General features: G+C 43.3%; 1 protein-coding gene and 1 pseudogene across 1 annotated transcript; both read right to left on the bottom strand.

Annotated features, from left to right (window-relative positions):
- Positions 1-12,506, bottom strand: part of LOC102819877 — a 19,141-nt pseudogene extending 6,635 nt beyond the window's left edge.
- A 1,412-nt stretch (positions 12,507-13,918) lies between these two features.
- On the bottom strand, positions 13,919-14,401 carry LOC102819501 (zinc finger protein 449-like). Its single transcript, XM_006877446.1, has one exon. The coding sequence runs from the start codon at positions 14,399-14,401 to the stop codon at positions 13,919-13,921; it is 483 nt and encodes a 160-aa protein (XP_006877508.1).
- Between the last annotated feature and the right edge of the window lie 861 nt (positions 14,402-15,262).

Here is a 15,262-nt window from a genome sequence, read left to right as displayed (position 1 = left end):
CTAATCCCAGAGATATTTGTTGCTCTTCCTCTTTTTCAAGCTTGTGGTCCATTTCCATTGGGTAATCACTATTTCTACCCAAACCCAATCTGGAACAGCACATGCTCTCAGAATAGAAACAAACAAAACTAAACAATGGATCTAGGTCTTACCTGGCTCAGTAAAGGGTGGACATTCCCTAACATCACTACAGTTCAGGTTATGTGTCCCTGCCTGTGGGAGCCACACCTCTGCCACTGTGGCCTCCTAGGAAGTCCCGGAACGTGGGTCTCAAGCGACTTCTGATGGAGGTTTGGGGATATATGTGGAGTCGTCACAAGTGCCAGTTCCTCCAAGAGCATTTCCTGCCTATTGACCTGGGGAAAATGACGGAACCCATCACTCTAACGTCCAGACCAGCACTGCCTAGTGAAAACATAAAGTAAGCCACACAGGTACCTTTACATTGTCTAGTGTCCATGCAAAAACAATAGAAAGAAACAGCAGAAGTTAATTAATGTCAAGAGTCTGGTTTACTTAACCCAGAATACGAAGAATGTCATGAGTTCAATGTATAATCAATATAAGTTATTACTGAGGTATCTTGCATACTTTTCTGTACTGAGCCTTTTGGCTCTGTTGTACATTTCACACGTATACATATGTCAGTGTGGACTCGGACACAATTCAAGTGCTCAGTAGCCACATTTGGCTAGTGGCTGCTGTATTGGGCAGTCTAAGTCCAGATCATCGGAAGCAAAAGTTTTACTTAATAATCAAAACCCAGGAAGAGAGAAAGGTGGGAAACCCTAAACTTCTTCCATCCTAGGAGAACAGAATATTTTAGATGACCCCTTCCTGTTTGGACGGGATACCTGACCTGAGGGTCACAGCTCCTGTGAATTCTTCCAACACACACATTGCTGTGGTCCTAATGCCCACTTAGAACCACCGAGTACCCATCCCCTGAAGATTATGCAATATAAAGCAACTATTATAGGAAATTAGGTTATTATATGCTAATGGTGCATCATTAAGTCGGAATTGACTTAACAGCAACTATTACCACCAACAAAGTGTCTTTCAGTGTATTCACTATAGACTTGACAGTACCTGAAGGCGTTTTAAGGGTCTATATATACACACATAAGGAGCTCTGGTAGTGTAGTGGTTACGAGTCGGGCTGTCAACCTCAAGGTCAGCAGTTCAAAACTACCAGCGGTTCTGTGAGAGAAAGATGAGGCGTTCTGCTCCTGTAATCACTTACAGCCTCAGAAACCCTATGCAGGGTCATTATGAGTCGGAACTGACTCGGTGGTACTTACCAACAACAACAACATATATGTATATATATAACTAGGTAGCTAAATATATAGATACGTTGTTGTTGTTAAGTGTTGTCAAGTCAGTTCTGACTCACAGTGACCCTATATAGGGTTTCCAAGGAGTGGTAGGTGGATTTGAACCACCAACATTGATGTTAAAAGTCCAGTACTTATCCTACAGTGCCATACCAGGACTTCACAGACATAGATACATTTGCCTTACAATGTTGTTGTTAAGTGTTGTCAAGTTGGTTTCGACGCATAGCAGCCCTGTACAGGGTTTCTGAAGAGTCACTGGTGACCGCCGACCTTGTGTTTCAAACCAACCTTGTGGTTGAGTTCTCATCCTATAGTGCCACACCAGGACTCCTGTCTTAAAATAGGCCCTTAAAAAGTTACAAGCCACTACTAGTTCATGGCTTTACAAAAAGAGGTCATGGAATAGATAAGGTCACTACACGGATGCTTTTTATTTGACATATGGCATTGTTGTTGCTGTTGTTGTGTGCCATTGAGTGAGTTCCAACAAGTCGATTCTGACTCATTGAGACACAATGTACAACAGAACGAAATATTGCCTGATCTTGCTTTGTCCTGACAAATGTTATGTTTGTGTTCGTTATTGCTGCAACTGTGTTAATCCATCTTATTGGGGGTCTTCCTCTTTTTCGTTGACCCTCTACTTTACCAAATATGATGACCTTCTCCGGAGACTGGTCCTTTCTGATAGCATGGGCACAGTATGAGAGATGAAGTCTTGCCATCCTAGCTTCCAAGGAACAATGCAGCCTTACTTGTTCCAAAACAAATGTGTTTCTTCTGCAACTTCATGGTACTTTCACTATTATTCCCTAACACCATAAGTTAAGTGCATTGATTCTTGTCCAGTCTTCCTCATTCCTTGTCCGGTTTTTATATTCATATGAGACGACTGAAAAGACCATGGCTTGGATCAGGAGCCCCATAGCACTCAAAGTGTCATCTTTGCCTAATGCAAAACCTCATTTCATTACATGAATGCTGCTTGCATGAGCGTTGATTGTGGATCCAAGTAAAAGGAAATCTTTGACAATTTCAATCTGTTCTCCACTTCTCATGATTGATCCAGAGAGGTTACCATTTCTGTACATTTACTTCAGGGTAGTTAAGGAGATAATTACCATATAATTGCTGAAGACTGGGTTTATGTTTGAGACTTGAGGCCAACTGATTCACATGCTGAGTTCAGCAGAAGAAAACAGTGAAAAGGACTTGGGTCTGAGAAATAACTAACACAAAAACCAAATGCCTCTTTTTGTCTAATGACAGAGACCCCACCTTCTTTTCTCACTTGCTGCACTGGTACCTCAAGTTCTTTCTGTAATTCTTCTATCAGTGACAGAACCTTTTCTCTATTTTCTGGGTCTCTATCTCCATAGGCAGAATACTTAGGAATTGCTCAAACACTAGCTGCTCCAAGATTTCTTCCTTAGAACCACCGACAGCAGAGCTCCCAGATGTTGTCGCAAACTTCACCAGGCCCAGATGCCTATCGGTATTGGAAGTGCCTGAAGTGTGGACAGAAGACTTCAGGGTCAGTATCGTACTCGTACTCTTTAAACACAGAACTGTGATTCAAGGAGGTCTGAATTGCACAGCCCAGGGTCACAGCCATCGCTCTCTCCCCACAGCTTAGAACTTATCTAAGAGTTGAGGAGCCAGCGATAGCTGAGGACAGGAAAACACAAGAAAGTAGAAACAGAAGTGGTTATAAGAAGGCTCACTTATTTACTCTCTTAACTTCCTTTTCACCAAAGCCCTAAAACAGAAGTTCTTCATTTTTTGGTGGTTTTAAGAATCTGATAAAAGGTGTGGATTCATGTCTGAGTGAAAGAGACATCCCTATTCAAGTCTACAAACATTCATACAATTTTAAAAAGTTTTACACAGGACCCTCATGGATCTTCTAGAATGATGTTGTCCCAGTAGGTATAAGACCCAGGTGGTGATTTACTTTAAAATTGATTCTAAATAGAAAACCAGTTCCCCAGTCTCATTAGCCACAGCTCAAGTACTCACCAGTGGAAAGTTCAACTGTACATCTCTGCTCTAGAATTCCAAGAACCTCTGGTGAAGAACACTACCCTTCCAGAACCTCCTAAATTGCTATTGTTGTTAAGTGTTGTTGAGTTGGTCCCAACTGATAGCAACCCTATACAGGGTTTCCTAGGAACAGCTTGTGGGTTTGAATTGCTGACCTTGTGGTTCACAATACAGTGCTGATCCTACAGCACCACACCCTTTTATGTTGTTGTTGTTAAGTGCCATCGAGTCAGTTCTGACTCATACTGACCCATCTATACGGTTTCTGAGGAGCATTGAGGAGCTGGTGCATTTGAACCACCCATCTTGTAGTTCAAACCAACCTTGCGCCACACTCCCAAGTGCATTTGAGTTATATTGTATTTCTGAATGTAGATGAGCCTCCAAAGAAATGGGCAATAAGTAACTGGAAAATCCATCCACATTAAGTGGTTGTGATGTTTATGTGCCGTGGAGTCGGTTCCAATGCATAGCAATCCTGTATAGGGTTTCCTAAGCTGTAAATCTTTACAGGAGCAGAAAGTCCCCTCTTTCTCCCACAGAACAACAGGTAGTTTTGAACTGCTGACCTTGAGGTTAGCTGGCTGACTGGTAACCACTATGCTACCACAGCTGCTTCTACATTAAGTAGGCTTCAATAAACAGGTTCCATCCTTCACTGGAGCTATGCTCCACAAGGGCACCAAGTCATCAACCCCCAATTCTTCTCTTCTCCAGGTATGTATCATTCCTCTAATAGAGCTGTGCAAACCCACTGTGGTAACATTTCAAAGGCCTTTCATCAGAATGTTCTTAGGGGAATCTCTGAGTTCACAGAGGTGGGCACATCCATCTCAGCAGGTCTGTATTTGCCATGATTTTCTGTGCACTTCTCTTTGCTCCTAAGAAACCCTACACATGGGTCCCTATGACTTAGAACTGACTCCACAGAGTGAAAAATAGGGTAGGAGGAGGGGGAGGGAAGGTGCTCTAGACTGTCCCCACAACTAATCATCCAAATTTAATACCCATCTGCTGCCCACTTCAGTCAAGTGGATTCAGACTAATGCCATGCCAGGGAACATAGTAATATTGCCTCCTAGGGCTATCAAGAAATCAAACGATATATTGCGTTAGGTAAATTTGCTGCACAAGACCTTTTTAAAGTGTGGACGAGCAAAGATGTCAGCTTGAGGACTAAGGTGCACCTAATCCAAGCCATGGTATTTTCAATAACCTCATATGCATGTGAAAGCTGGACAGTGACCAAGGAAGACGGTAGAAGAATTGATGCTTTTGAGTTATGGCATTGGAGGAGAATATTGAAAGTGCCATGGGCTGCCAAAAGAACCAACAGATCTGTGTTGGAAGAAGTGCAGCCAGAGTGCTCCTTGGAGGCCAGGTTGGCCAAACTTCGTCTCTCATACTTCAGACATACTGTCAGGAGGGACCAGTTGCTGGAGAAGGATATCATGTTTGGTAAGGTCAGAGAAAAAGAGGAAGCCTCCCAACGAGATGGATTGGCCAAATGGCAGCATCAATGGACTCAAGCGTGGTAACAGTAGAGAGGATGGCCCAGGATTGGGCAGTGTTTCGTTCTGCTGTACATAAGGTCACTATGAGTCAGTACCAACTCGATGGCACCTAACAACAGCAGGGCTATCAAAGCTGTAATCTTTTTTCCCCCTATTATTATTGCCTTCTTGGCCGTTTCTCTTTCCCTTTTTAATTTTTTATTGTGAATTGAGTGATAGTTTACATGGGAGAACATCAGTTTTATACTCGTCCTAACATATTTCATTTCATTGCAATGATTACAATCCCCTCCATGCATCATCATTAAGTAGTGTTTGCTTCTATTCCCTGTTTGTTTTATTTTGTTTTCTTTGGATATACACCAAAACACTCAGGAATATACCATCATTCAAACAACCAAAGAGCACACCAAGCAAACATGTCCCCCAAGCCATCAGCACACATCCCCTCTCCCTCCGTGAGTCTTCAGAGAAGTCTCCATCTCTGGCATTGCCACTTCTCTGAATACAGTCCCACACTCTGCTCCCATTCTTCTCCCTTGATGGTCCCAGGGTCCTCCACTCCTGGACTACAAGACCAACCACTTCCCCTTTTTTTTGGTACAAAACCTCTACTTTTACAGTTGTAACAATCGCAGCCAGTCTTGATAACCATTATTCACTATTGAACAAGAGTCTTATCCCCATCTCCTTTCACCAGCCCTGTCTAGACAGATTGAAAACAACTCAGTGGCTATTCTATCTTCCCCCACACCCTCTGAAACTAAACTCTGTCTTGAAAACTTGTAAGCCAGTCACTTCGTGCCTTTATAGCCCCCGTCCCCCTTCATTTTAGGAAGCCAGTGTCTCAGTTGCCCATCCCTATCAACCTTGTGTACTCAGCAAAGCTGTAATCTTTTATTGAAGCAGATTGACACATCTTTCTTGGGAGGTAGAGCAGCTGGTGGCTTTCAACTGCTCATCTTTTGGTTAGCAGCTAAGAGCTTAACCAGTATCACCACGGCTCTACAGATACACACATAAACCAAACCCAAACAAACCAAATCTGATGCCCTCCAGTAGATTCTGATTCATTGTGACCCCTTAGGATAGAGTAAAACTGCCCCATGGGGTTTTCAAGGATGTAAATATTTAAAGGAGCAGACTCTCATGTCTTCCTCCCATCAAGTGACTGGTGGGTTCGAACAGCTGACTTTTCAAGTAGCACTTGAAAGGTCAGCACTACCAAACCCTCAAATCCCACTGCCATCAAGTCAATTCTGACTCATAGCTGCCCTATAAAGGGTTTTGGAGACTGTAAATCTCTATGGGAGAAGACCGCCTCACCTTTCTCTAGTGGGGCAGCTGGTGGATTTGAATCTCGAACTTCCTTTAACAGCTGGACACTTAATTACTGTGCCACCAGGGCTTCTAAAAATAAATGACTGCCCCTAATGCAACCTTAAGGAGTTCTGGTAGCATAGTGGTTATGAATTGGGCTGCGAACCGCAAGGTCAGCAGTTTGTTCCGTGGGAGAAAGATGAGGGTTTCTGCTCCCATAAAGATTTACAGCCTCAGAAACCCTGTACAGAGTCGCTATGAGTCGGAACCAACTCCACGGCACACAACAACAACCATGCAACCTTATCATGACAGTAACCTAACCTTTAACAGTAGACACAAATCGAAGTTTGAGTTACTGGCTAGCCTTGTGGACCAAAGCAAGTGATTTGCTGTCCTGCTGCACCTGCCTGGAAGCGATTAGCAGACAGCCTGCCATGTTGCTGTTAGTGCAGTCCAATCAAGTCCGACTCACAGCTTTCTGAGAGCTGCTGGTGGATTTGAACTGCCGACCTTGCCAGTCACCAGTCCAGTGCTTATCCTACAGCGCCATGCCAGAGTTGGGATTTTGATTGTTCTTCTAAAGCTGTGATGTCCCTAAACCCAGGCACCTCACTGTCACCTGTGGGCATCTGGAAATGGTGCCAACCTGGGCTATGGGCACCCCCAATGGCCCTTTTGGTCTAACAGTTGAACCATTTTCCTCTGTCTGACCCAAGCCTGTGACTGGACTATTCCGGAGTTCCATTCACCCTCCCCTCCACATAGAAAGTCCCCGTCACGTGGGACCAGTGGATTCTACCCCAAATCCTCATCCTACCAAAAGGATCCCACCCTCAGGATGGAAGAAGAATGCAGTGTGCGAAAAGTGGATGACGTGAGGACTGGAAAAGCTGCAAATCTGGTTTAAAATTGGACCCCTGAGGCTGGCATGCTTTCCCAGTGTCCTCCTGCCGCCACCTCAGGAGGCCCCAGCCTGTCCGCCCTGAAGGGATCCCGGGAAGGCTCAGCCACTCCCTGCTGGGCCCACCACCCCGGAAAGGCCATGAGACGGCACTTCCTGAGGTCCAGATATGACCCCTGAAGGATCTCGGACAACCCGCACCCATGCCCAGGCCCAGCCATGCCCTAAGACCCCAGGTCCACCGCTCTATAGCCAGCGCTTGCCGGGCTCACGTGGAGATCAAGTACGGATTGGCTGAGATTCTCGCAGGATTTCCTGGGGTCAAGTAATAAAGGAAGTACCCCGATCTGGCCCCACCTCCAGACCAAAGGGGCTTGGAATGCCTTGTCTATGTGTGGAATACGATGAAGTTCCTTGTGTCCCAGTGTAGAGTGAGTTTGATTCTCTTTCAAGCTGTTTGGGTCCATCAGTGTTAGCTCTAACGTCCCTCAGTGGGGGTGTTCTTGGGGGAACTTGCAATGTCAGAATTCTAAGTCCCATGGTGACATCCAGACTTGTAGACTGTTTTGTTTGTCCTCTTTGAAGTTTGGACGAATTATAGAATTTGTGGTTTTATTTTCTGCCTAATATGGGAAGGTTTCACCTATTATTTGTTCCAATCCTTTCTCAGACCTACTTTCTTTCTCCCTCATTTTGGGATTTCAATGAAAGGCGTATAGACTCTTGCATTATTATCCCACAGACAACTGAGGAATATCTCTTTTGAAGGTCCCTCATAATCAGACCACTATACCCATACAAGGGGCTCTAGTAGCATTGTTGTTGTTGTTAAGTGCTGTGGAGTCGGTTCCGACCCATAGCGACCTTGCATAGAGTTTCCAAGGAGTGACTGGTGAACTTGAACTGCCAACCTTGCAGTTCAAGTGGCTTTACAGTCTGGCGCATTAACCCACAGCACCACACCAGAACTAGTAGCATAGTGGTTACAAATTGGACTGCTAACCTCAAGGGCGGCAGTTCGAAACTACCAGCTGGTCCGTGGAAGAAAGATGAGGCTCTCTGCTCCCGTAATGATTTACAGCCTTGGAAACCCTGTACAGGGTCACTATGAGTTGGAACCAACTCCACGGTACTTAACATACCCCATACACAAAGTGTTTTGGTACTAAGAATGCACATAAGCAAAAGCATAACCAATGAGAGGGCCGAGGTATAACTGAGCCCCTTTGATGACAACTGACTTCAGTGACTGCAGGGGAGGGCAGCTCCCTGCCTCCCACCCCCCAAACACATGTATGCCAGGTAAAGACTTGTAGTTATCTAGAGTCAGGCCAGAAAAACCACAGGATTCCTTAATGAGGACCAGAGAACTCAGATACTTTATGTAATATAAATATATGTAATATGTAGAGTATGTTTGTGTATGTCTGAAACTGTGCTGCAGAATTCGTTTGTCATTGCCCTGAAAGGACAAGAGACTTAAATGCTGGATTCTGTTCATTGCCTGACTTCAGACATCTTGAGTGGGAATCAACGCAACTGCAATAGGTTTAGATTTGTTTCTGGTATCCCTTTAAAATAACAACAGGTATTTAATTTACATTGTTTTATTGTCCAAATCCACTGGTGGTAATGTAGTTAAGTGCTCTGCTGCTAAGTGAAAGGTCATGTTTGAACCCCACCAGCCACTCTACCAGAGAAAGATGTGGCAGTCTGCCTTTGTAAAGACTGCAGCCTTGAACAGCCTATAGGGGCATTGCTGCTATCGTGAATGTTACCATTCCTAATTGACCCTTGGACATAACAAAACACTTTAGTGTTTCATGTGAAGATTCAAACCATATTAGGTTACTGGTTTACATGTTACATATTGTGAGAAAATTTTTCAGTTGTCTTCCGTTTTCTTTTTAAAATAATACTAGATATTTAAATGAATGAGGGTCTGAAACTCCACCTGAGTCTACTCAGGTGTGAGCCAAGGGCTAATGCTGGCCCATGAATTATTAGTCCAGATGGGATAAATACAAAATTTGAGAGGAAGTTCAGAAACGTTTCTAACAATTTGTCAGAGTAGCATTATGCCCGATAAATCTAATAATAATAAAGACAACAGACTTGTATTTTGTGAATTTTGGGGGTATTCATTTCATTTTTGTACTACAGCATATGACAAAAAAAAATGTGACAGTTCAGAAATTAAACAAACATACAATGAACAATTCTGTAAACAACAATACTGGTACTACACCAGTTGTGGTCTAGAGTAACAGAAATTAATTTCTCCTGCATATTCTTTCCTATAACAGCATTTGGAGGCGATTGAGAAACTTCTTGTTAATGCACTGGGACCCTCCACTAGATATGGGAGAAGTCAAACAGAATTACTTGCTTTCAACTTAAAAAGTGAATCCTGTCCAGGATATAGAAAGAGAACATTCTCAACATCAACTCTTAGAAAGAAAATACAAGGGTTCTAGAGCTATTCTTCTACTAATGTCTAGCTATGGATTCCTAACTGTCAATATTCTAATCTATGTAGCTGTAATGTTTGTCTTGCCATCCACAGAGCCCTACAGTGTGGAAGGCCATGTACTTGAGTCAGGGGATGGAGGATTTGGATTTTGCTTTACTGTCAGGTAACCTCTCTGCGCCTGAGATTTGTCATGGGAAAAAGTTTAACTAGATGAGTGGTTCCGAAACTTGTGCTCCACAGAAGTTTTCAGAGATGTTAGGTGTGCTGCACATGTCCACCAAAAATGATCCTATGAGTAGATATTACGGGAACACACTGCATACTCATATTCCTCTCTTGATCCCCTCAGTTTTGCATTGTGCACCTACATATAAATGCTATAAGGAGTGGTCCAGTAAAGAAACACTGACTCAGAATGTTTTTTTGTTGTTGTTATGCCTCTGAACAGCTCACAAACAACCTACTCAGATTGGCATTCATGAACTTTTTGGATGTCATGCACTTCAGAAATTGACAGTGGGTGCTATGGGAAAAGACAATTGTACTAGAGGCGCTTTTCCTAGGGTGCATTCTGAAAAACCACACACTTATGTATCTTTCTATGGGAAAGTATAGATCGGAGAAAGGATAAGTAAAGCTCTCTGATCCCTGGGATTGGACATTTCTATAGAATAATAGTAATATTAAAGTGTCACCAATTTAGTAATTTAGTTCTCTTAAGTTCATTTTTGCTGAGGCCTTCACTTCTGAAAAATGTTGATGATAGAGTCTGGGGACGCTGAGTGGCCAATAATATTCAGGCAGTCAGAAAAATGTTCACTATCATATTTCAAATCTAATTTCACTCTTTTGTTTGGGAAGAACTCACTGTGTATCAGTCTTAACACTAGGCACTGAAAAAGAGAATGAACAAGTAACCCAAAACACTGAATGACAAAAACAACTTGAATCCCTTTTTATGGATCATGGCATTAGCATTTCTTAAATTGCCCATTTCACTGCTGATTTTTTTAACTATCCCTAGGGTCAAGTTCCATTAGTGAGTTTATTCAGACTGAGGAAAGGGGACAACTTTCTCTTCCACTGTGAAGTTTCTGGTGTTTCAGTAGGCTGCGAAAGTTTCCGTACATATACAAGAAGCATAAGGTTGTTTACCTGTGTGGGACTGTCTGGTCTAACAAAGTAAGAGTTCTGACTGAATCTATTTCTATATTCAGAATATGGAAAGGAGTTTTACCCTGGTATGCATGCAGATTTGTGTAGCAACTGAAGCTTTTCCCAGACCACATTTATAGTTTTAATTCCTTAGAGTATCATGAAATGCTTATTAATATCTTAACGCTGTCTAAACATATTTAATTGTCAACCTTTGTAGGGTTTCTCTTCACTGTGACTTCTCTGGTGGATAATAATGCCAGAGCTCCCTTCTTGTGAAGCTTTCTTCACATCCCTACTATTCAAAAGGTGTATCCCCTGAACCATCCATCTTATAAAGATTCATATGTTTGGGTAGCTCTTGGTTACACAAACGACATTTCCTTCTCAACTTCCCTGAACCATCTTCATGATGTTTCTCCATCGAAAACGCTTCATAAAGATTTCCTATGCCCGCTGCTTCCTGGGGAATTTCCTCGCTGGTGTTTCCTGATCCTTGCTCAAAAGGAAATGTTGGCCCATCATTTTTAAACTTTAACCCTGTAGAACAAACAGAATGGTCAGACATCTGTGTTCCAGAGCAAGAAAACCCCAGGAATGGAGAAAATGAAATGATGAATAATTTTTAGAAAGCAAGGAACAAGTGATTTCTGGTCTGTCTGGAAGAAATGATGTGGGTCCTACAAACTCAGGATATAATGCAACAAAATCAAAAGGAGAACTCCAGAAATGGTGATAAGGAGGCAAACTGGTTTGTGACTCTAGGGTTGGAAGAATATGTCAACATAAGGTGACCCAGATCCAATATTTCCTAGCCCCTTACCCAGTGACAGAATTCATCCATGGTCACAGGACATCTGTCTGGACTCCTGCCTAAAGAAAGCGCCCTGGAGAAGTAATCCCCTTCCATATGTGACCTGAGACTCCTAACTCCCTGACCAAAACTACCAATGTGTAACGACAGAAGTAGCAGGAGGGACACGTGGATATCAAGATCACACTGGTTGCTGTGTGGAAAATGAAGGGGTCAAGACCAGAGGCACAGGAACCCCGGTGAAGAGTTGTTGTAAACTTGGGTTACTGATAACAGTGGCTTTGACTAGGAGGCTAACAGTGGATGAGGACGAGACATAGTTGGATTCAGGATATGTTTTGAGAGTAGAACTAAGGGAACTTACTGAGACTAGTTATGGGTATGACAGAAAGAATGGTGCAGAGGATGGCAGTGAGGTGTTTGGAGCCCTTCACTGAGATAGGAAAGACAGGGGACGAGTAGGTTTTCAGGGTAATGGAGGACTATAGAGGACAAATTCTATTTAGAAAGAGTTGTTGTTGTTGAGTGCCATTGAGTCGATTCCGACCCATAGCAACCCTGTATAGGGTTCCCAAGAAGCAGCTGGTGAACTTGAACCACCGACAATGAAGTTTAAACGGCTTTGCAGTCTGGTACATTAACCCACAGAGCCATACCAGGACTCCTATATTTGGGAAAAGCTCTCCCAGTGATCTGCATACATCTTTCCCCTTTTCCTTACCACTGGGTGAGACTCTTGTCTTCCAGGGTTGCAGTCTCTGTAAACTGAGTTAAGAATCAATCAGACTTTACACAAAGAGAAGAGCAAATTTTTACCCAGAGAAATGGCAGATCCATAGACGTCCTGCATCACCTCCTTGTAGAGCTGCTTTTGGCTAGGATCCAATAGCTCCCATTCGCTTGGGGAAAAATTCACGATCACATCGTCGAAGGTCAACATATTCTAAAGAAAATGGGATTAGGTCAGTACTTGCCACTACTGTGACCAGCTCAGAGGCTTTCTTTGTGTTAGTCTTCAATCCCAAGTCCTTTGCATTATCTTCTTCTGCTGGACTCAGCATGTGAGTCAGTGAGTCCCAAGTCTCATACACAAACCCAGTCATTAACAATTTTTTCCTAATATCCCCTTACTATCCTGAAGTGAAATTCAGAAAAAAACATGACATTGAGTTTTAAAAATCCATGGCTTATTGGTGTAAAGTCATAGACTAGTAATGGTTTTTACTTTTTAAAGGGGCTATTTAAACATATCTATCTAGAGTCCTGGTGTGGTGCTATAGGATAAGCACTGGGCTCCTAACCACAATGCCCGTGGTTTAAACCTGCCTTAGGAGATCTGTCTGGACTAAGGAACCTCAAAAGGGGCTTCATCACTTACAAAAATATGAAAGATGTATCTATATTATTAAATCTAAACCTTTGAAAATACTACTTAAAATCAGCTTCCAAATCCCCTGGGATGCATGTCCCTAAAGCTCTCCAGATGCATGTTAAAATTTGAGGACCACTGACCCAGGCGCTACAGGGCTAGTGATGGAAGGCTAATGTCCAGATGGGGCAAGGCAACTGGGCTGCATAGATTGCTTGCTCCTATGTTTCCCCTTCCTGTGCAGTGTTCCTACATTGTGCCCCTGTCCTGACACTGCCCTTCCAAAAGCACTGGCCCAAGTGTGGCCAGAAACTTCTCCTGAAGTCACAAAGGCACAATTGTGGCAGTTTGGCGTTTTGAAGAGCCTGTGATATACTGAGAAAAGAATAAAAAAAAGTGGAAGTGAGTCAAAAACAGTCCAAGTTACAAAACAGAGATGTCAGAGCAATTCAAAACTCACTGTCAGCACTCAGCAACTGTGTCCCTTTCCAAATCTTCATGTTTGGTCGTTCAACATATGAACTCCTATTAAGAACCAGGCTTTGTGCCAGACCCTGAACATCAATAGCACACAAGACTGACACAGTCCTGTGGAGGATTCAGATCTGCCAATAGGAACTGCAAGATGATGCACAGGAGGACCAGCTAACCTGTCTTTGTCAGAGAAGGAAGACTTCTGGGAGGACACGGGACCTAGATTAAAGCTTGTGGGATGGTTGAATAGGAGTTAGCCTAAAGACAATGCCCATAGTGGTGAATTCTACCAAGCATTCAATGAAGTGCTGACACCAACTCTACTCGAATTATTCCACAGCAAAGAAAAGGATGGAAAACTCCCAAACCCATTTTATAAAGCAAGCATAATCCTGATACCCAAGTCAGGCAAAGACATTACTAAAAACAGAAAATCATGGTCCAGTATCACTCAGGAACATAGATGCAACAATTCTCAGCAATATGTCTGAGACTTGAGACCAACTAACTCACATATGAGTCCGGCCGAAGAAAAATGTGAAAAAGAAGAAAAGACGTGGGGCTAGAGAACACATCCCAGCTACCTCTGTTACCTCTTTTTGTCTGATTGCAAATATCGCACATTCTTTTCTCACCTGCTGCTGCTCCGCTACCACTAGTTCTTTCTGTAACTCTTCTATCAGGGACAGAATTCTTTCCCTATTCTCTGAGCGGTAGAGTTTCCCCCAGGTCTGTAGCTCCATGGGCAGAACACATAGGAATTGCTCAAGCACGAGCTGCTCCAAGATTTCGTCCTTAGAACGCATCTTGGGCTTCAGCCAGTTGCTGCAAAGCTCCCAGAGGTTGTTGAAAGCTTCACGAGGCCCGGCCGTCTTTTGGTATTGGAAGTGCCTGAAGCGCTGACGGAAGACTTCACAGTCATCATTAGACTGTTTAAGTGTGGAGCTGTGATTCCCAGAGGCCTGGGTTGTGCAACCCAAGAACTCAGCCATTGTTCCCTTCCAGCAGCTTAGAACTGAACTAACAGTCCAGAAGTTATCTGCAGCCTAGGATGGAGAAAACACAAGAAAGAAGAAAAGCAGTGATTACAAGAGAGCACAATTAATTTTCACTAAAGCCCTAAAAGCATAAGTTCTTAATCTTATTGGTGGTTTATAGAATCTTGTAATTAAGTGTGGACTCATTTCTGAGATAAAACAACATCGATATTCAAGTGTACCAGCATTAATACAAATTTAAAACATTTACAAAATCTCCCAGACCACTCATGGATATTCTAGAATTGGCCTGTCCCAGTAGATGCAAGAACCATGTGGCTATTTAAGTTTAAATTAATTCAAAATAAAAATCCATTTCCTCAGTCACACCTCAAGCGCTTACCAGTGGAAAGTTCTACTGGACATCTCTACAAGAACCTCTGGAGAAGGACACCTGCCTTTCCAGAACTGCCTAGAGGTGACTACAAACCCACTCCCAATTTCACACCAGCTGTTGTACATTTCTGATCATAGATGGACTTCCAGAGAAACGGAGAAGGCAAGCTAACAGTCTTGAATAACCTGAAGGTCCATCTAGTATTAAATAGCCTTCCACCAAAGGGTTTCATCCTTAGTTGAAGCCATGCTTTGCAATGGCACCCCATCATCAACCCCCAGGTATGCATTGTTCCTCTGATGTCTCCGTGCAGACCTGCTGTTATAACATTCCGAGAGGCTATCATCAAATGGTCACAGAGGCGGTCACACAGGTCTCAACACCTGTGTGACCTTTTTACTTGAGTGGAAAATGGAAGGGGGAAGGGAGCGAGAGAAGGGGGCGGGGCAAAGGAGAGGGAGGGGCGTGGAGGAGGGGAC

This window comes from Chrysochloris asiatica, unplaced genomic scaffold (assembly GCF_000296735.1).
Source record: "Chrysochloris asiatica unplaced genomic scaffold, ChrAsi1.0 scaffold00498, whole genome shotgun sequence".
NCBI lineage: Eukaryota > Metazoa > Chordata > Mammalia > Afrosoricida > Chrysochloridae > Chrysochloris > Chrysochloris asiatica.
This window is presented reverse-complemented; position numbering and strand designations above follow the sequence as displayed.